At 43.8% G+C, this 22631-nt stretch overlaps 1 protein-coding gene across 1 annotated transcript in view; it reads left to right on the top strand.

Annotated features, from left to right (window-relative positions):
• LOC128657961 (gastrula zinc finger protein XlCGF57.1-like) overlaps nucleotides 1-22631 on the top strand; it is a 159116-nt gene that overhangs the window by 32905 nt on the left and 103580 nt on the right. The window contains exons 4-6 of the mRNA XM_053712388.1: nucleotides 4425-4532; nucleotides 4743-4850; nucleotides 18619-18732. Of these exons, the coding sequence (XP_053568363.1) occupies nucleotides 4425-4532; nucleotides 4743-4850; nucleotides 18619-18732 (330 nt within the window). The remainder of the gene's footprint in view (nucleotides 1-4424; nucleotides 4533-4742; nucleotides 4851-18618; nucleotides 18733-22631) is intronic.

Below are 22631 nucleotides of genomic sequence, written 5' to 3'. Positions count from 1 at the left end.
TTGTTCAAGGTCCGTTCGAACATCCGAATCTGGCCTCACTCCAACTGACTGCTTGGAGATTGAACGCTTGATTTTATCAAAGCGAGGGTTCTCAGATTCTGTCATTGATACTCTTTTTCAGGCCAGAAAGCCTGTAACTAGAAAAATCTACCATAAAATATGGAAAAAATATATCTGTTGGTGTGAATCTAAAGGATTCCCATGGAACAAGATAAAAATTCCTAAGATTCTATCCTTTCTTCAAGAAGGTTTGGAGAAAGGATTATCTGCAAGTTCTTTGAAGGGACAGATTTCTGCTTTATCTGTTTTACTTCACAAAAAGCTGGCGGCTGTGCCAGATGTTCAAGCTTTTGTTCAGGCTCTGGTTAGAATCAAGCCTGTTTACAAACCTTTGACTCCTCCTTGGAGTCTTAATTTAGTTCTTTCAGTTCTGCAGGGGGTTCCGTTTGAACCCCTACATTCCGTTGATATCAAGTTATTATCTTGGAAAGTTTTGTTTTTGGTTGCAATTTCTTCTGCTAGAAGAGTTTCAGAGTTATCTGCTCTGCAGTGTTCTCCTCCTTATCTGGTGTTCCATGCAGATAAGGTGGTTTTGCGTACTAAACCTGGTTTTCTTCCGAAAGTTGTTTCTAACAAAAATATTAACCAGGAGATAGTCGTGCCTTCTTTGTGTCCGAATCCAGTTTCAAAGAAGGAACGTTTGTTGCACAATTTGGATGTAGTTCGTGCTCTAAAATTCTATTTAGAGGCTACAAAGGATTTCAGACAAACATCTTCCTTGTTTGTTGTTTATTCTGGTAAAAGGAGAGGTCAAAAAGCAACTTCTACCTCTCTCTCTTTTTGGCTTAAAAGCATCATCAGATTGGCTTATGAGACTGCCGGACGGCAGCCTCCTGAAAGAATCACAGCTCATTCCACTAGGGCTGTGGCTTCCACATGGGCCTTCAAGAACGAGGCTTCTGTTGATCAGATATGTAAGGCAGCGACTTGGTCTTCACTGCACACTTTTACCAAATTTTACAAATTTGATACTTTTGCTTCTTCTGAGGCTATTTTTGGGAGAAAGGTTTTGCAAGCCGTGGTGCCTTCCATCTATGTGACCTGATTTGCTCCCTCCCATCATCCGTGTCCTAAAGCTTTGGTATTGGTTCCCACAAGTAAGGATGACGCCGTGGACCGGACACACCTATGTTGGAGAAAACAGAATTTATGTTTACCTGATAAATTACTTTCTCCAACGGTGTGTCCGGTCCACGGCGTCATCCTTACCAGGGCGGTTTTTTAATCAGGTCTGATGATTTATTTTCTCTAACTACAGTCACCACGGTATCATATGGTTTCTCCTATGCAAATATTCCTCCTTTACGTCGGTCGAATGACTGGGGAAGGCGGAGCCTAGGAGGGATCATGTGACCAGCTTTGCTGGGCTCTTTGCCATTTCCTGTTGGGGAAGAGAATATCCCACAAGTAAGGATGACGCCGTGGACCGGACACACCGTTTGAGAAAGTAATTTATCAGGTAAACATAAATTCTGTTTTTTCTGACAGAGGTCAGAAAATCAAAACTTCTAAGCTCTTGTCAAGTTCTTCATTCTGTTCTTCGTCCTTCCATAGCGCAGTGCATGGAAGTAATAGGATTGATGGTTGCAGCAATGGACATAGTTCCTTTTGCACGAATTCATCTAAGACCATTACAACTGTGCATGCTCAGACAGTGGAATGGGGATTATACAGACTTGTCTCCGACGATTCAAGTAGATCAAAGGACCAGAGATTCACTCCGTTGGTGGCTAATCCTGGACAATCTGTCACAGGGAATGAGCTTCCGCAGACCAGAGTGGGTCATTGTCACGACCAACGCCAGTCTGGTGGGCTGGGGCGCGGTCTGGGAACCCCTGAAAGCTCAGGGTCTATGGTCTCGGGAAGAATCTCTTCTCCCGATAAACATTCTGGAACTGAGAGCGATATTCAATGCTCTCAAAGCTTGGCCTCATCTAGCAAAGGCCAAATTCATAAGGTTTCAATCAGACAACATGACGACAGTTGCTTATATCAACCATCAGGGGGGAACAAGGAGTTCCCTGGCGATGGAGGAAGTGACCAAGATAATTCAATGGGAGGAGGATCACTCCTGCCACTTGTCTGCAATCCACATCCCAGGAGTGGAAAATTGGGAAGCGGATTTTCTGAGTCGTCAGACATTCCATCCGGGGGAGTGGGAACTCCACCCGGAAATCTTTGCCCAAATAACTCAATTATGGGGCATTCCAGACATGGATCTGATGGCGTCTCGCCAGAACTTCAAGGTTCCTTGTTACGGGTCCAGATCCAGGGATCCCAAGGCGACTCTAGTAGATGCACTAGTAGCACCTTGGACCTTCAACCTAGCTTATGTTTTCCCACCGTTTCCTCTCATTCCCAGGCTGGTAGCCAGGATCAACCAGGAGAGGGCTTCGGTGATCTTGATAGCTCCTGCGTGGCCACGCAGGACTTGGTATGCAGACCTGGTGAATATGTCATCGGCTCCACCATGGAAGCTACCTTTGAGACAGGACCTTCTTGTTCAAGGTCCATTCGAACATCCGAATCTGGTTTCTCTCCAACTGACTGCTTGGAGATTGAACGCTTGATTTTATCAAAGCGTGGGTTTTCAGATTCTGTAATAGATACTCTGATTCAGGCTAGAAAGCCTGTAACTAGAAAAATTTACCATAAGATATGGAAAAAATATATCTATTGGTGTGAATCTAAAGGATTCCCATGGAACAAGATAAAAATTCCTAGGATTTTATCCTTTCTACAAGAGGGTTTGGAGAAGGGATTATCTGCAAGTTCTCTGAAGGGACAGATTTCTGCGTTATCTGTTTTACTTCACAAAAGGCTGGCAGCTGTGCCAGACGTTCAAGCGTTTGTTCAGGCTCTGGTTAGAATCAAGCCTGTTTACAGACCTTTGACTCCTCCCTGGAGTCTTAATCTAGTTCTTTCAGTTCTTCAAGGGGTTCCGTTTGAACCCTTACATTCCGTAGATATTAAGTTATTATCTTGGAAAGTTTTGTTTTTGGTTGCAATTTCTTCTGCTAGAAGAGTTTCTGAGTTATCTGCTCTGCAGTGTTCTCCGCCCTATCTGGTGTTCCATGCAGATAAGGTGGTTTTGCGTACTAAGCCTGGTTTTCTTCCGAAAGTTGTTTCCAACAAGAATATTAACCAGGAGATAGTTGTACCTTCTTTGTGCCCGAATCCAGTTTCAAAGAAGGAACGTTTGTTACACAATTTGGACGTAGTCCGTGCTCTAAAATTCTATTTAGAGGCCACTAAAGATTTCAGACAAACTTCTTCTTTGTTTGTTGTTTATTCTGGTAAAAGGAGAGGTCAAAAAGCAACTTCTACCTCTCTTTCTTTTTGGCTTAAAAGCATTATCCGTTTGGCTTATGAGACTGCCGGACGGCAGCCTCCTGAAAGAATCACAGCTCACTCCACTAGGGCTGTGGCTTCCACATGGGCCTTCAAGAACGAGGCTTCTGTTGACCAGATATGTAAGGCAGCGACTTGGTCTTCACTGCACACTTTTGCCAAATTTTACAAATTTGATACTTTTGCTTCTTCAGAGGCTATTTTTGGGAGAAAGGTTTTGCAAGCCGTGGTGCCTTCCATTTAGGTGACCTGATTTGCTCCCTCCCTTCATCTGTGTCTTAAAGCTTTGGTATTGGTTCCCACAAGTAAGGATGACGCCGTGGACCGGACACACCTATGTTGGAGAAAACAGAATTTATGCTTACCTGATAAATTACTTTCTCCAACGGTGTGTCCGGTCCACGGCCCGCCCTGGTTTTTTTAATCAGGTCTGATGAATTATTTTCTCTAACTACAGTCACCACGGTATCATATGGTTTCTCTGCATATTTCCTCCTGTACGTCGGTCGAATGACTGGGGTAGGCGGAGCCTAGGAGGGATCATATGACCAGCTTTGCTGGGCTCTTTGCCATTTCCTGTTGGGGAAGAGAATATCCCACAAGTAAGGATGACGCCGTGGACCGGACACACCGTTGGAGAAAGTAATTTATCAGGTAAGCATAAATTCTGTTTTTTAAAAAAAGTTTCCAGTTTATTTATATTTTTAAATTTGTTTTGTTCTTATGATATTCTTTGTTGAAGAGATACCTAGGTAGGTGTCTGGAGCAGGAAATAGTGCTGCCATCTAGTGCTCTTGCAAATGGATAACATTCTTGTAAAACTGCTGCCATATAGTGCTCCAGACACAAACACACTCCTGATTTATTTATTTGTGTGTGTTACTAGTAGCTAAATGATTAGGTTTTCACTAATTGTGTAATAAACTAAATCATAAAGTACAAATTTCTGTTATATAAGTTTATGTTACACCCTGTACTGTGCTCTATCGGGTAACTTCCTGCTGTAATTACAGGGCGTCTAGAGGAAAACCCGGGCACTGGGCTATTAAATGTGAAGGAAGAGGATGAGACAGATGACATGAATAGTCATCAGACTGAAATACATTGCTCCCTCCCTGCCGGTGAGTAGTAATACGTGAGAGTCTGCCGGGGCTGTGCACACAGTTTCTTACTGCTCTCCCTCCCTGCCGGTGAGTAGTAATACGTGAGAGTCTGCCGGGGCTGTGCACACAGTTACTTACTGCTCTCCCTTGTAGTTTACCGTCTGTTATATAAGTTTATGTTACACCCTATACTGTGCTCTATCAGGTAACTTCCTGCTGTAATTACAGGGCGTCTAGAGGAAAACGCGGGCACTGGGCTATTAAATGTGAAGGAAGAGGATGAGACAGATGACATGAATAGTCATCAGACTGAAATACATTGGTCCCTCCCTGACGGTGAGTATTAATACGTGAGAGTCTGCCGGGGCTGTGCACACAGTTACTTACTGCTGTCCCTCCCTGCCGGTGAGTAGTAATACGTGAGAGTCTGCCGGGGCTGTGCACACAGTTACTTACTGCTCTCCCTCCCTGCCGGTGAGTAGTAATACGTGAGAGTCTGCCGGGGCTGTGCACACAGTTACTTACTGCTCTCCCTCCCTGCCGGTGAGTAGTAATACGTGAGAGTCTGCCGGGGCTGTGCACACAGTTACTTACTGCTCTCTCTTGTAGTTTACTGTCTGGTTTATAAGCGCGGACAACACAAGTTTAACCCTTGTTTAGTTCATGTTGTATTTTGTATACTGGTATATAGAGGATCACTATAAAAAAGAAAAGGAGCAGAATGTGTGAATTTGGTGCTATTGTCTGTCTGGGAAATAAAGGGTTTTTTTATGGTAAAGTTAGAGGTACAAGGGTTACTTTTTGTAAATATTTTATTATATATTTTTCATGTGACAACATTGAAGAAATTACACTTTGCTACAATGTAAAGTAGTGAGTCTACAGCCTGTATAACAATGTAAATTTGCTGTCCCCTCAAAATAACTCACACAGCCATTAATGTCTAAACCGTTGGCAACAAAAGTGAGTACACTTTTGGGCCCTATTAGACATTTTCCCTCCCCGGTGTCATGTGACTTGTTAGTGTTACAAGGTCTCAGGTTTAAATGTGGGGCAGGTGTGTTAAATTTGGTGTTATTGCTCTCACACTCTCACATACTGGTCTTTGGAAGTTCAACATGGCACCTCATGGCAAAGAACTCTGAGGATCTGAAAAAAAGAATTGTTGCTCTACATAAAGATGGCCTAGGCTATAAGATTGCCAAGACCCTGAAACTGAGCTGCATCACGGTGGGCAAGACCATACAGCGGTTTCACAGGAAATGTTCCACTCAGAACAGGCCTCGCCATGGTCGACTAAAGAATTTGAGTGCACATGCTCAGTGTCATATCCAGATGTTGTCTTTGGGAAATAGATGTCATCCAGAAGGAAGCCTCTTCTAAAGATGATGCACAAGAAATCCTGCAAACAGTTTGCTGACGACAAGCAGATTAAGAAGATGGATTACTGGAACCATGTCCTGTGGTCCGATGAGATCAAGATAAACTTATTTGGTTCAGATGGTGATAAGCATGTGTGGCGGCAACCAGTTGAGGAGTACAAAGACAAGTGTGTCTTGCCTACAGTCAAGCATGGTGTTGGGAGTGTCATTGTCTGGGCCTGCATGAGTGTTGCTGGCACTGGGGAGCTACAGTTCATTGAGGGAACCATGAATGCCAACATGTACTATGACATACTGAAGCAGAGCATGATCCCCTCCCTTCGGAGACTGGGCCTCAGGGCAGTATTCCAACATGATAACGACCCCAAACACACCTCCAAGACGACCACTGCCTTGCTAAAGAAGCTGAGGGTAAAAGTGATGGACTGGCCAAGCATGTCTCCAGTCCTAAACCCTATTGAGTATCTGTGGGGCATCCTCAAAAGGAAGGTGGGGGAGTGCAAGGTATCTAACATCCACCAGCTACGTGATGTCATGGAGGAGTGGAAGAGGACTCTAGTGGCAACCTGTGCGGTCTTGTGAACTCCATGCCCAAGAGGGTTAAGGCAGTGCTGGAAAATAATGGTGGCCACACAAAATACTAACACTTTTTGCCCAATTTGGACATTTCCACTTAGGGGTGTACTCACTTTTGTTGCCAACGGTTTAGACATTAATGGCGGTGTGTTGAGTTATTTTGAGGAGACATCAAATTTACACTGTTATACAGGCTTTACACTCACTACTTTACATTGTAGCAAAGTGTCATTTCTTCAGTGTTGTCACATGAAAAGATATAATAAAATATTTACAAAAATGTGTGGAGTGTACTCACTTTTGTGAGATACTGTATATTGTATGTGTGAGGTACGTGGGTTACAGTTGAGTGTGCACATGTATTGTGTGAGAGGTATGTGAGTTAAAGGTGAGTGTGCACATATATTTTGTCTGTGAGGTACGTTGGTTACAGGTGAGAGTGCGCATATATTGTGTGTGAGGTACATGGGTTACAGGTGAGTGTGCATGTATATTGTAGAATAAGTGTGAGTGGGGGTAGGGCAGAGTATAGTATAAAAAGGAGGTCAGTAGTTAAAGGCAGATAGCCAAATTTGAGTATTATTATCTCCTAACTACAAAAACTTCCTGCCACAGATTAAAGAACAAAGTATAACTAACAAGTAATTGTAAATAGACTTACAAATGTGGATAGATAACTCAAATCTGTGAGAGAGAAAATTGGCCAACTGAGCCCATTCGTAATCAAAAAAATATATATTTTTTTTAAAGAATTTTCTTATATAGCAAAACATTCATACACTAAAGTTTATTAAGTAAATAATATATTAACCACACATACATGAGCGAAGGCTGAGAATTAAAAACACTACACCCAGGTTGAACTGAAGTTCTAAATTAATCTAGATTCAAATGTTTAAGATATCTGGCAGCATAAGTATATATATATATATATATATATATATATATATATATATATATAAACACACAGAAAAAGTCCAGCACTCACTCACAAGCTCTCAACTAAGATAAAAAGCAGCAATGGAAGAATTAGTTACCGCATCTGGCCAAATGGGAAAAGCCCAGGTACCTCGTCAAGGTTTCTTCCAATAAACCTGGGTCCCTAACCAGCCACACAATGCAGGCTCACAATCAAACAACTGTGAAAAAAAGCAACTGTGAAAAAATGGAGGGTGCACAGGCTTATGTAATTTCCCCAAACATATACAAAACACGGGGGTGGGGTCAGCACTCTCAGGCCGGACCGGGTACACATCCTATGACCCTGCAACATGCACAGCCCTGGGTGCAAACCAGCACTCTCAGGAAGCTGCACTGTTACCAGAGCCACAAGCAGTTAACCCCAGTCAGGCCTGGGTGCAAGGCCCAAACAGGGAAAATTACAAAAAAATATTTTAATATAAACACACAGAAAAAGTCCAGCACTCACTCACAAGCTCTCAACTAAGATAAAAAGCAGCAATGGAAGAATTAGTTACCGCATCTGGCCAAATGGGAAAAGCCCAGGTACCTCGTCAAGGTTTCTTCCAATAAACCTGGGTCCCTAACCAGCCACACAATGCAGGCTCACAATCAAACAACTGTGAAAAAAAGCAACTGTGAAAAAATGGAGGGTGCACAGGCTTATGTAATTTCCCCAAACATATACAAAACACGGGGGTGGGGTCACCCAGGTTTATTGGAAGAAACCTTGACGAGGTACCTGGGCTTTTCCCATTTGGCCAGATGCGGTAACTAATTCTTCCATTGCTGCTTTTTATCTTAGTTGAGAGCTTGTGAGTGAGTGCTGGACTTTTTCTGTGTGTTTATATTAAAATATTTTTTTGTAATTTTCCCTGTTTGGGCCTTGCACCCAGGCCTGACTGGGGTTAACTGCTTGTGGCTCTGGTAACAGTGCAGCTTCCTGAGAGTGCTGGTTTGCACCCAGGGCTGTGCATGTTGCAGGGTCATAGGATGTGTACCCGGTCCGGCCTGAGAGTGCTGACCCCACCCCCGTGTTTTGTATATGTTTGGGGAAATTACATAAGCCTGTGCACCCTCCATTTTTTCACAGTTGCTTTTTTTCACAGTTGTTTGATTGTGAGCCTGCATTGTGTGGCTGGTTAGGGACCCAGGTTTATTGGAAGAAACCTTGACGAGGTACCTGGGCTTTTCCCATTTGGCCAGATGCGGTAACTAATTCTTCCATTGCTGCTTTTTATCTTAGTTGAGAGCTTGTGAGTGAGTGCTGGACTTTTTCTGTGTGTTTATATTAAAATATTTTTTTGTAATTTTCCCTGTTTGGGCCTTGCACCCAGGCCTGACTGGGGTTAACTGCTTGTGGCTCTGGTAACAGTGCAGCTTCCTGAGAGTGCTGGTTTGCACCCAGGGCTGTGCATGTTGCAGGGTCATAGGATGTGTACCCGGTCCGGCCTGAGAGTGCTGACCCCACCCCCGTGTTTTGTATATGTTTGGGGAAATTACATAAGCCTGTGCACCCTCCATTTTTTCACAGTTGCTTTTTTTCACAGTTGTTTGATTGTGAGCCTGCATTGTGTGGCTGGTTAGGGACCCAGGTTTATTGGAAGAAACCTTGACGAGGTACCTGGGCTTTTCCCATTTGGCCAGATGCGGTAACTAATTCTTCCATTGCTGCTTTTTATCTTAGTTGAGAGCTTGTGAGTGAGTGCTGGACTTTTTCTGTGTGTTTATATTAAAATATTTTTTTGTAATTTTCCCTGTTTGGGCCTTGCACCCAGGCCTGACTGGGGTTAACTGCTTGTGGCTCTGGTAACAGTGCAGCTTCCTGAGAGTGCTGGTTTGCACCCAGGGCTGTGCATGTTGCAGGGTCATAGGATGTGTACCCGGTCCGGCCTGAGAGTGCTGACCCCACCCCCGTGTTTTGTATATGTTTGGGGAAATTACATAAGCCTGTGCACCCTCCATTTTTTCACAGTTGCTTTTTTTCACAGTTGTTTGATTGTGAGCCTGCATTGTGTGGCTGGTTAGGGACCCAGGTTTATTGGAAGAAACCTTGACGAGGTACCTGGGCTTTTCCCATTTGGCCAGATGCGGTAACTAATTCTTCCATTGCTGCTTTTTATCTTAGTTGAGAGCTTGTGAGTGAGTGCTGGACTTTTTCTGTGTGTTTATATTAAAATATTTTTTTGTAATTTTCCCTGTTTGGGCCTTGCACCCAGGCCTGACTGGGGTTAACTGCCTGTGGCTCTGGTAACAGTGCAGCTTCCTGAGAGTGCTGGTTTGCACCCAGGGCTGTGCATGTTGCAGGGTCATAGGATGTGTACCCGGTCCGGCCTGAGAGTGCTGACCCCACCCCCGTGTTTTGTATATGTTTGGGGAAATTACATAAGCCTGTGCACCCTCCATTTTTTCACAGTTGCTTTTTTTCACAGTTGTTTGATTGTGAGCCTGCATTGTGTGGCTGGTTAGGGACCCAGGTTTATTGGAAGAAACCTTGACGAGGTACCTGGGCTTTTCCCATTTGGCCAGATGCGGTAACTAATTCTTCCATTGCTGCTTTTTATCTTAGTTGAGAGCTTGTGAGTGAGTGCTGGACTTTTTCTGTGTGTTTATATTAAAATATTTTTTTGTAATTTTCCCTGTTTGGGCCTTGCACCCAGGCCTGACTGGGGTTAACTGCTTGTGGCTCTGGTAACAGTGCAGCTTCCTGAGAGTGCTGGTTTGCACCCAGGGCTGTGCATGTTGCAGGGTCATAGGATGTGTACCCGGTCCGGCCTGAGAGTGCTGACCCCACCCCCGTGTTTTGTATATGTTTGGGGAAATTACATAAGCCTGTGCACCCTCCATTTTTTCACAGTTGCTTTTTTTCACAGTTGTTTGATTGTGAGCCTGCATTGTGTGGCTGGTTAGGGACCCAGGTTTATTGGAAGAAACCTTGACGAGGTACCTGGGCTTTTCCCATTTGGCCAGATGCGGTAACTAATTCTTCCATTGCTGCTTTTTATCTTAGTTGAGAGCTTGTGAGTGAGTGCTGGACTTTTTCTGTGTGTTTATATTAAAATATTTTTTTGTAATTTTCCCTGTTTGGGCCTTGCACCCAGGCCTGACTGGGGTTAACTGCTTGTGGCTCTGGTAACAGTGCAGCTTCCTGAGAGTGCTGGTTTGCACCCAGGGCTGTGCATGTTGCAGGGTCATAGGATGTGTACCCGGTCCGGCCTGAGAGTGCTGACCCCACCCCCGTGTTTTGTATATGTTTGGGGAAATTACATAAGCCTGTGCACCCTCCATTTTTTCACAGTTGCTTTTTTTCACAGTTGTTTGATTGTGAGCCTGCATTGTGTGGCTGGTTAGGGACCCAGGTTTATTGGAAGAAACCTTGACGAGGTACCTGGGCTTTTCCCATTTGGCCAGATGCGGTAACTAATTCTTCCATTGCTGCTTTTTATCTTAGTTGAGAGCTTGTGAGTGAGTGCTGGACTTTTTCTGTGTGTTTATATTAAAATATTTTTTTGTAATTTTCCCTGTTTGGGCCTTGCACCCAGGCCTGACTGGGGTTAACTGCTTGTGGCTCTGGTAACAGTGCAGCTTCCTGAGAGTGCTGGTTTGCACCCAGGGCTGTGCATGTTGCAGGGTCATAGGATGTGTACCCGGTCCGGCCTGAGAGTGCTGACCCCACCCCCGTGTTTTGTATATGTTTGGGGAAATTACATAAGCCTGTGCACCCTCCATTTTTTCACAGTTGCTTTTTTTCACAGTTGTTTGATTGTGAGCCTGCATTGTGTGGCTGGTTAGGGACCCAGGTTTATTGGAAGAAACCTTGACGAGGTACCTGGGCTTTTCCCATTTGGCCAGATGCGGTAACTAATTCTTCCATTGCTGCTTTTTATCTTAGTTGAGAGCTTGTGAGTGAGTGCTGGACTTTTTCTGTGTGTTTATATTAAAATATTTTTTTGTAATTTTCCCTGTTTGGGCCTTGCACCCAGGCCTGACTGGGGTTAACTGCTTGTGGCTCTGGTAACAGTGCAGCTTCCTGAGAGTGCTGGTTTGCACCCAGGGCTGTGCATGTTGCAGGGTCATAGGATGTGTACCCGGTCCGGCCTGAGAGTGCTGACCCCACCCCCGTGTTTTGTATATGTTTGGGGAAATTACATAAGCCTGTGCACCCTCCATTTTTTCACAGTTGCTTTTTTTCACAGTTGTTTGATTGTGAGCCTGCATTGTGTGGCTGGTTAGGGACCCAGGTTTATTGGAAGAAACCTTGACGAGGTACCTGGGCTTTTCCCATTTGGCCAGATGCGGTAACTAATTCTTCCATTGCTGCTTTTTATCTTAGTTGAGAGCTTGTGAGTGAGTGCTGGACTTTTTCTGTGTGTTTATATTAAAATATTTTTTTGTAATTTTCCCTGTTTGGGCCTTGCACCCAGGCCTGACTGGGGTTAACTGCTTGTGGCTCTGGTAACAGTGCAGCTTCCTGAGAGTGCTGGTTTGCACCCAGGGCTGTGCATGTTGCAGGGTCATAGGATGTGTACCCGGTCCGGCCTGAGAGTGCTGACCCCACCCCCGTGTTTTGTATATGTTTGGGGAAATTACATAAGCCTGTGCACCCTCCATTTTTTCACAGTTGCTTTTTTTCACAGTTGTTTGATTGTGAGCCTGCATTGTGTGGCTGGTTAGGGACCCAGGTTTATTGGAAGAAACCTTGACGAGGTACCTGGGCTTTTCCCATTTGGCCAGATGCGGTAACTAATTCTTCCATTGCTGCTTTTTATCTTAGTTGAGAGCTTGTGAGTGAGTGCTGGACTTTTTCTGTGTGTTTATATTAAAATATTTTTTTGTAATTTTCCCTGTTTGGGCCTTGCACCCAGGCCTGACTGGGGTTAACTGCTTGTGGCTCTGGTAACAGTGCAGCTTCCTGAGAGTGCTGGTTTGCACCCAGGGCTGTGCATGTTGCAGGGTCATAGGATGTGTACCCGGTCCGGCCTGAGAGTGCTGACCCCACCCCCGTGTTTTGTATATGTTTGGGGAAATTACATAAGCCTGTGCACCCTCCATTTTTTCACAGTTGCTTTTTTTCACAGTTGTTTGATTGTGAGCCTGCATTGTGTGGCTGGTTAGGGACCCAGGTTTATTGGAAGAAACCTTGACGAGGTACCTGGGCTTTTCCCATTTGGCCAGATGCGGTAACTAATTCTTCCATTGCTGCTTTTTATCTTAGTTGAGAGCTTGTGAGTGAGTGCTGGACTTTTTCTGTGTGTTTATATTAAAATATTTTTTTGTAATTTTCCCTGTTTGGGCCTTGCACCCAGGCCTGACTGGGGTTAACTGCTTGTGGCTCTGGTAACAGTGCAGCTTCCTGAGAGTGCTGGTTTGCACCCAGGGCTGTGCATGTTGCAGGGTCATAGGATGTGTACCCGGTCCGGCCTGAGAGTGCTGACCCCACCCCCGTGTTTTGTATATGTTTGGGGAAATTACATAAGCCTGTGCACCCTCCATTTTTTCACAGTTGCTTTTTTTCACAGTTGTTTGATTGTGAGCCTGCATTGTGTGGCTGGTTAGGGACCCAGGTTTATTGGAAGAAACCTTGACGAGGTACCTGGGCTTTTCCCATTTGGCCAGATGCGGTAACTAATTCTTCCATTGCTGCTTTTTATCTTAGTTGAGAGCTTGTGAGTGAGTGCTGGACTTTTTCTGTGTGTTTATATTAAAATATTTTTTTGTAATTTTCCCTGTTTGGGCCTTGCACCCAGGCCTGACTGGGGTTAACTGCTTGTGGCTCTGGTAACAGTGCAGCTTCCTGAGAGTGCTGGTTTGCACCCAGGGCTGTGCATGTTGCAGGGTCATAGGATGTGTACCCGGTCCGGCCTGAGAGTGCTGACCCCACCCCCGTGTTTTGTATATGTTTGGGGAAATTACATAAGCCTGTGCACCCTCCATTTTTTCACAGTTGCTTTTTTTCACAGTTGTTTGATTGTGAGCCTGCATTGTGTGGCTGGTTAGGGACCCAGGTTTATTGGAAGAAACCTTGACGAGGTACCTGGGCTTTTCCCATTTGGCCAGATGCGGTAACTAATTCTTCCATTGCTGCTTTTTATCTTAGTTGAGAGCTTGTGAGTGAGTGCTGGACTTTTTCTGTGTGTTTATATTAAAATATTTTTTTGTAATTTTCCCTGTTTGGGCCTTGCACCCAGGCCTGACTGGGGTTAACTGCTTGTGGCTCTGGTAACAGTGCAGCTTCCTGAGAGTGCTGGTTTGCACCCAGGGCTGTGCATGTTGCAGGGTCATAGGATGTGTACCCGGTCCGGCCTGAGAGTGCTGACCCCACCCCCGTGTTTTGTATATGTTTGGGGAAATTACATAAGCCTGTGCACCCTCCATTTTTTCACAGTTGCTTTTTTTCACAGTTGTTTGATTGTGAGCCTGCATTGTGTGGCTGGTTAGGGACCCAGGTTTATTGGAAGAAACCTTGACGAGGTACCTGGGCTTTTCCCATTTGGCCAGATGCGGTAACTAATTCTTCCATTGCTGCTTTTTATCTTAGTTGAGAGCTTGTGAGTGAGTGCTGGACTTTTTCTGTGTGTTTATATTAAAATATTTTTTTGTAATTTTCCCTGTTTGGGCCTTGCACCCAGGCCTGACTGGGGTTAACTGCTTGTGGCTCTGGTAACAGTGCAGCTTCCTGAGAGTGCTGGTTTGCACCCAGGGCTGTGCATGTTGCAGGGTCATAGGATGTGTACCCGGTCCGGCCTGAGAGTGCTGACCCCACCCCCGTGTTTTGTATATGTTTGGGGAAATTACATAAGCCTGTGCACCCTCCATTTTTTCACAGTTGCTTTTTTTCACAGTTGTTTGATTGTGAGCCTGCATTGTGTGGCTGGTTAGGGACCCAGGTTTATTGGAAGAAACCTTGACGAGGTACCTGGGCTTTTCCCATTTGGCCAGATGCGGTAACTAATTCTTCCATTGCTGCTTTTTATCTTAGTTGAGAGCTTGTGAGTGAGTGCTGGACTTTTTCTGTGTGTTTATATTAAAATATTTTTTTGTAATTTTCCCTGTTTGGGCCTTGCACCCAGGCCTGACTGGGGTTAACTGCTTGTGGCTCTGGTAACAGTGCAGCTTCCTGAGAGTGCTGGTTTGCACCCAGGGCTGTGCATGTTGCAGGGTCATAGGATGTGTACCCGGTCCGGCCTGAGAGTGCTGACCCCACCCCCGTGTTTTGTATATGTTTGGGGAAATTACATAAGCCTGTGCACCCTCCATTTTTTCACAGTTGCTTTTTTTCACAGTTGTTTGATTGTGAGCCTGCATTGTGTGGCTGGTTAGGGACCCAGGTTTATTGGAAGAAACCTTGACGAGGTACCTGGGCTTTTCCCATTTGGCCAGATGCGGTAACTAATTCTTCCATTGCTGCTTTTTATCTTAGTTGAGAGCTTGTGAGTGAGTGCTGGACTTTTTCTGTGTGTTTATATTAAAATATTTTTTTGTAATTTTCCCTGTTTGGGCCTTGCACCCAGGCCTGACTGGGGTTAACTGCTTGTGGCTCTGGTAACAGTGCAGCTTCCTGAGAGTGCTGGTTTGCACCCAGGGCTGTGCATGTTGCAGGGTCATAGGATGTGTACCCGGTCCGGCCTGAGAGTGCTGACCCCACCCCCGTGTTTTGTATATGTTTGGGGAAATTACATAAGCCTGTGCACCCTCCATTTTTTCACAGTTGCTTTTTTTCACAGTTGTTTGATTGTGAGCCTGCATTGTGTGGCTGGTTAGGGACCCAGGTTTATTGGAAGAAACCTTGACGAGGTACCTGGGCTTTTCCCATTTGGCCAGATGCGGTAACTAATTCTTCCATTGCTGCTTTTTATCTTAGTTGAGAGCTTGTGAGTGAGTGCTGGACTTTTTCTGTGTGTTTATATTAAAATATTTTTTTGTAATTTTCCCTGTTTGGGCCTTGCACCCAGGCCTGACTGGGGTTAACTGCTTGTGGCTCTGGTAACAGTGCAGCTTCCTGAGAGTGCTGGTTTGCACCCAGGGCTGTGCATGTTGCAGGGTCATAGGATGTGTACCCGGTCCGGCCTGAGAGTGCTGACCCCACCCCCGTGTTTTGTATATGTTTGGGGAAATTACATAAGCCTGTGCACCCTCCATTTTTTCACAGTTGCTTTTTTTCACAGTTGTTTGATTGTGAGCCTGCATTGTGTGGCTGGTTAGGGACCCAGGTTTATTGGAAGAAACCTTGACGAGGTACCTGGGCTTTTCCCATTTGGCCAGATGCGGTAACTAATTCTTCCATTGCTGCTTTTTATCTTAGTTGAGAGCTTGTGAGTGAGTGCTGGACTTTTTCTGTGTGTTTATATTAAAATATTTTTTTGTAATTTTCCCTGTTTGGGCCTTGCACCCAGGCCTGACTGGGGTTAACTGCTTGTGGCTCTGGTAACAGTGCAGCTTCCTGAGAGTGCTGGTTTGCACCCAGGGCTGTGCATGTTGCAGGGTCATAGGATGTGTACCCGGTCCGGCCTGAGAGTGCTGACCCCACCCCCGTGTTTTGTATATGTTTGGGGAAATTACATAAGCCTGTGCACCCTCCATTTTTTCACAGTTGCTTTTTTTCACAGTTGTTTGATTGTGAGCCTGCATTGTGTGGCTGGTTAGGGACCCAGGTTTATTGGAAGAAACCTTGACGAGGTACCTGGGCTTTTCCCATTTGGCCAGATGCGGTAACTAATTCTTCCATTGCTGCTTTTTATCTTAGTTGAGAGCTTGTGAGTGAGTGCTGGACTTTTTCTGTGTGTTTATATTAAAATATTTTTTTGTAATTTTCCCTGTTTGGGCCTTGCACCCAGGCCTGACTGGGGTTAACTGCTTGTGGCTCTGGTAACAGTGCAGCTTCCTGAGAGTGCTGGTTTGCACCCAGGGCTGTGCATGTTGCAGGGTCATAGGATGTGTACCCGGTCCGGCCTGAGAGTGCTGACCCCACCCCCGTGTTTTGTATATGTTTGGGGAAATTACATAAGCCTGTGCACCCTCCATTTTTTCACAGTTGCTTTTTTTCACAGTTGTTTGATTGTGAGCCTGCATTGTGTGGCTGGTTAGGGACCCAGGTTTATTGGAAGAAACCTTGACGAGGTACCTGGGCTTTTCCCATTTGGCCAGATGCGGTAACTAATTCTTCCATTGCTGCTTTTTATCTTAGTTGAGAGCTTGTGAGTGAGTGCTGGACTTTTTCTGTGTGTTTATATTAAAATATTTTTTTGTAATTTTCCCTGTTTGGGCCTTGCACCCAGGCCTGACTGGGGTTAACTGCTTGTGGCTCTGGTAACAGTGCAGCTTCCTGAGAGTGCTGGTTTGCACCCAGGGCTGTGCATGTTGCAGGGTCATAGGATGTGTACCCGGTCCGGCCTGAGAGTGCTGACCCCACCCCCGTGTTTTGTATATGTTTGGGGAAATTACATAAGCCTGTGCACCCTCCATTTTTTCACAGTTGCTTTTTTTCACAGTTGTTTGATTGTGAGCCTGCATTGTGTGGCTGGTTAGGGACCCAGGTTTATTGGAAGAAACCTTGACGAGGTACCTGGGCTTTTCCCATTTGGCCAGATGCGGTAACTAATTCTTCCATTGCTGCTTTTTATCTTAGTTGAGAGCTTGTGAGTGAGTGCTGGACTTTTTCTGTGTGTTTATATTAAAATATTTTTTTGTAATTTTCCCTGTTTGGGCCTTGCACCCAGGCCTGACTGGGGTTAACTGCTTGTGGCTCTGGTAACAGTGCAGCTTCCTGAGAGTGCTGGTTTGCACCCAGGGCTGTGCATGCTGCAGGGTCATAGGATGTGTACCCGGTCCGGCCTGAGAGTGCTGACCCCACCCCCGTGTTTTGTATATGTTTGGGGAAATTACATAAGCCTGTGCACCCTCCATTTTTTCACAGTTGCTTTTTTTCACAGTTGTTTGATTGTGAGCCTGCATTGTGTGGCTGGTTAGGGACCCAGGTTTATTGGAAGAAACCTTGACGAGGTACCTGGGCTTTTCCCATTTGGCCAGATGCGGTAACTAATTCTTCCATTGCTGCTTTTTATCTTAGTTGAGAGCTTGTGAGTGAGTGCTGGACTTTTTCTGTGTGTTTATATTAAAATATTTTTTTGTAATTTTCCCTGTTTGGGCCTTGCACCCAGGCCTGACTGGGGTTAACTGCTTGTGGCTCTGGTAACAGTGCAGCTTCCTGAGAGTGCTGGTTTGCACCCAGGGCTGTGCATGTTGCAGGGTCATAGGATGTGTACCCGGTCCGGCCTGAGAGTGCTGACCCCACCCCCGTGTTTTGTGTATATATATATATATATATATATATATATATATATATATATATATATATATATATATATATATATATATATATATATATATATATATACTAAGCCCTTACAATCCGAGGGCTAAATTACAATTAATTTTAACAAGTATAATATTATGCTGCTGCAATTGTCAGAACAACGAGGGTGAGCAAATTAAAAAAGGGAAAGACAAAGCTTATCCCAGAGGACCTCTGACGTACGTTTCACAAAAAATGATTCCTCAGAGGGTATAAATATAAAGGTTCATTGCTCACAACAATGTCACATTCAGGAGTCACAGCTTTGCAGACCGGGAAAGGCTAGGGGGCGGGGTTTATAAATTCCCTGAGAAACAGTAGCAAATCAGTGCGCTGTGTTAACCGTTACATTGTGCAGCCAGAGCAAAGTGCTATTTAAACAGCCTGATGTGGAGCAGCACTGCAAAGCAAGAGTGCTCAGTTCCTGCATATGTCCTGTTTTGCAGAAATTCAGCATTTTCTGCAATGACATCTCAGATCACAGCATGTTCTGCTTTGGAGGTGCACATATATTGTTTGTGATGTACATGGGTTACAGGTGAGTGCACATATATCGTGTGTGAGGTGCATGGGCTACAGGTGAGTGTGTACATATATTGTATCTGAGGTACGTGGGTTACAGGTGAGTGTGCACATATATTGTGTGTGAGGTAAGTGAGTTACAGTGAAGTGTGCATTGTAAGAGCGATAGTCTACTAAATAAAGCTCTTGTGTGCACATAGTAATTTTTGGGTCATCACTTAACTTTTATTTATATAGAATGAGCGTGAAATTGATAAATCCCACGAGCACTACAAACGACTTACACCTATGCATCTATATTCTTATTGTACAGGCCAAATGGATGTGACACCTTTAGATGGCTCCGCGGTTGAGAACGGTGGAAAACCCTATGTGTGTGATTACGTGAAGACTGAGGAGGATGAAGTTCCTATAAATACGGCTACAGGTAATTAGCAATATTAAACACTTAACCCTTAAACATCCATCGGTTATTGCACAGGTCTTACCAATGTCGGTAAGACCACACTATCTGTATGCCTCCAGAAGTGAGACCTGCAGTCCTAGCACAGCTTCCCCGCTGTCGGCAAAGCTGCGTTAGTTAAACCCATAACGACCACGGACCTACAGATTACGTCTGTCATTAAGGGGTTAAGTAAAGGGAATATTCTGTGACATTTTGCCTCATATAAATAACAGTTATATTTTCTCAGATGGTTACACAGCAGACACAAGTCAGTGAGCAGCTCATGTATGAATAACTAAGGGCTAGGTTATAAATGAAGCACAAAAATATAAGCACTACTGAGAGCTAACTCCGCTCAGGTTATATCTATAGAGCTTCTATTCTTGTACTCGTATTACAAGTTGAAAGTAAAATGTTATCAGAAGGGCCAAAGCCTCTGGCGCTAACATCTGGAGGTCGGATCGCTGAGTCCCTTTCTGCATAACTTTTGTATATTTATACACTTATAAATAGAAACACACACATATACACCTTTGTGTCCCTCCCAGTCCAGCACTTGATCATAGACCATATCCCTTTAAATCACTGTTAGAGCATTTATTTATTAAAAAAAATATATATATAACTATGAGTGAAATACTTTATTTTAACCCCTTAAGGACCAACGACGTACAGGGTACATCCTACAAAAAAGTTCCTTAACGACCAAGGACGTACCCTGTACGTCGTTGGTGATTGAAAGCGGTGGAAGCGATCCTGATCGCTTTCAGCCGCTTTCATGTTATTGCAGTGATTCCTCGATATTGAGGCATCCTGCAATAACGTATTTTAGCCATCCGATGCAGAGAGAGCCACTCTGTGGCCATGATCGTTGGGAGCCGATGTTGGAGGCGGGTGGGTGTCCGTCGATGGGTGGAAGGAGTAAGAGGGGGGCGGGGGCGCGTGCACAGGGGCGGGAGCGGGTGGGAACGCACATTTCAATTAGTGCATACGACGGTGGGAGAAAGGACTGGGGAGGGTGGTAATTATTAGCTAAGGGATCTGGGAGGGGGTGGGGGGTTGAATATTGAGGGGGGCAGCTACACTACAGAACATTTAAAAAAAAAACTTAACAAAACATAATTTTAAGGCAAACTGGGTACTTTCAGACAGCTTCTAGTACCCAAGATGGTGCACAATAAGGTAGAGGTGTAGGGTTAGAGAGCTGTTTGGGGGGGGATCAGGGAGGTTGGTGGCTAAGGGGTGATCCTACACAGCAGAATATGTTTTTTTTTGTTTTGTTTTTTTAAACACACAAAAAACAACTTTTATTAGTCTGCCAGTACTTAAGATGGCAGGGACAATTGTAGGGTGGGGGAGGGAAGAGAGCTGTTTGGGAGGGATCAGGGGGTGGGATGTGTCAGGTGGGAGGCTGATCTCTACACTAAAGCTAAAATTAACCCTGCAAGCTCCCTACAAGCTACCTAATTAACCCCTTCACTGCTGGGCATAATACATGTGTGGTGCGCAGCAGCATTTAGTGGCCTTCTAATTACCAAAAAGCAACGCCAAAGCCATATATGTCTGCTATTTCTGAACAAAGGGGATCACAGAGAAGCATTTACAACCATTTGTGGCATAATTGCACAAGCTGTTTGTAAATAATTTCAGTGAGAAACCTAAAGTTTGTAAAAAAAAAATTGTGAAAAGTGAACTTTTTTTTTTATTTGATTGTATTTGGCGGTGAAATGGTGGCATGAAATATACCAACATGGGCCTAGATCAATACTTTGGGTTGTCTACTACACTACACTAAAGCTAAAAATAACCCTACAAGCTCCCTAATTAACCCCTTCACTGCTGGGCATAATACACGTGTGGTGCGCAACGGCATTTAGCGGCCTTCTAATTACCAAAAAGCAACGTCAAAGCCATATATGTCTGCTATTTCTGAACAAAGGGGATCCCAGAGAAGCATTTACAACCATTTGTGCCATAATTGCACAAGCTGTTTGTAAATAATTTCAGTGAGAAACCTAAAATTGTGAAAAATTTTAGGTTTTCTTTTTAAAGATACGATGAGTCCACTGATTTCATCCTTACTTGTGGGATATTCACCTCCTGGTCAGCAGGAGGAGGCAAAGAGCACCAGAGTAGAGCTGCTATATATAGCTCCTCCCCTAGCTCCCACACCAGTCATTCTTTTTGCCTACGTTAGTGATAGGTAGAGGTAAAGTGAGGTGTTAGTTTTAGATTCTTCAATCAAGAGTTTATTATTTTTAAAGTAGTGCCAGAGAGTGCTACTTTGTTGTAGGGTGTAGCCGTAGTCCATTTAAGTCTCTACAGTAGAGCTTTTGGTGGCTTTAAAGCAATGGGAACTTGTGGGACATAATTCTCACTGCGCCTCCCATACATGGTTTGCTGCCCTGTTTGTCAAAGTCTGAGGGGAGAGAAAAACTCAGTACTTTTTATTCTCCACGGCTTACTATTAGTGTATCAGCCGACTATGGAAGGTTTAATGCCGCTTTACAGTTTTCCTAACAGCTTTTAATTGTTACACCAGACGACCGGGAGGTTTATTGTGTTTCTGCTGGAACATACAGCCTTTTATTTCAATGGCTTTGTTTTCACAGTGCTATTTATCCGAGAAGGGTTTCTCTTTGTTGCACTAGAAAAGAAGTTTAAAAAACATAAGCGCTTCCTAAGTGACTGGCACACTTACTTAAATATGTAAATTCTGAAAAATATGCCAGAATAGTTAAATGAGTATATGTATATATATATATATATATATATATATATATATATATATATATATATATATATATATATATATATATATATATATATATATATATATATATATATATATATATATATATATATATACACACATATAAAAAGTGCAATGCAATATGCAGTAAGCAAAAAAGCAAACAATGTTAGTATTAGTATAACTCTGAGCGTGGTAATTCGATTTGTTTCAATGTTCAGCTGAGATATGGAGTCCACAGTGATCCGTGCACTGTGTAACAAAGCACAAAGACAACACGCTCCCAATGTGTGATAGTACCTGGCCTTAGTATGTTTGAAAAGGTCCCAAGTAGGAGCGGTAATTCAAAAGATGATAGAAACCAAGCTGATCTGCCCGTTTAACGCTGTACCCGCGATCTCAGCGGGATAGCGGGTTACAAACTTGTTTTTAGTTAGTTTCCAATATGAGTATGCATGAATAGATTTGCTTATGCTAATTTCTATAACTTGTTTAAAGATTCTTCCATTACATAGGTTAAATACGCCTTAGTTTTAGGATGCACCTTTTTACAGTTTTTCCTCTATTTGTGCTATTTTTAGTGTGGCATAGGGTTCATTTTATTCTTTTTATGCATTTTCTATATCTAACAGTTCTTGTGTCCTTTCATCCCCACAGGGAGAGAGGGCACTTCATAACATACACATATAGACACTTTTTTTCTTAGAGTTCCACTATATTTCTCTATGTTTCAGAATTAGAGACTTATAGATACAATTTTTATATAGGTCTTCTTATGTATATACACATATATATTTTATTTAGTCTTGTAAGGTTTTTGTATGACCATTGTTGTGATTTACTTTCTCATATTAATTGATTTTGTTGTATAGAATATCAGGTAATGACCTTTCAGAATAATTTGCCCACACGGTTAATTCTAGAAAGGAGAATCATAGGTGTGTCTCAGTTTCTAATTTAGCTGTCAGGTCTGTGATGGACATTTTGACCCACCTATCCACAACTGAGATTGATACCGGTTACCTGTGAACAGACACTTTAAAAGACATCACATTAGGCTGTGATGTAAACTAACCTCTTGAAAAAGTCTGGTGGAGACCAGAGGAAACGCATTGAGGCATCTGTACTC

Source organism: Bombina bombina, chromosome 4 (assembly GCF_027579735.1).
Source record: "Bombina bombina isolate aBomBom1 chromosome 4, aBomBom1.pri, whole genome shotgun sequence".
Taxonomy (NCBI): Eukaryota; Metazoa; Chordata; class Amphibia; order Anura; family Bombinatoridae; genus Bombina; species Bombina bombina.
This window is presented reverse-complemented; position numbering and strand designations above follow the sequence as displayed.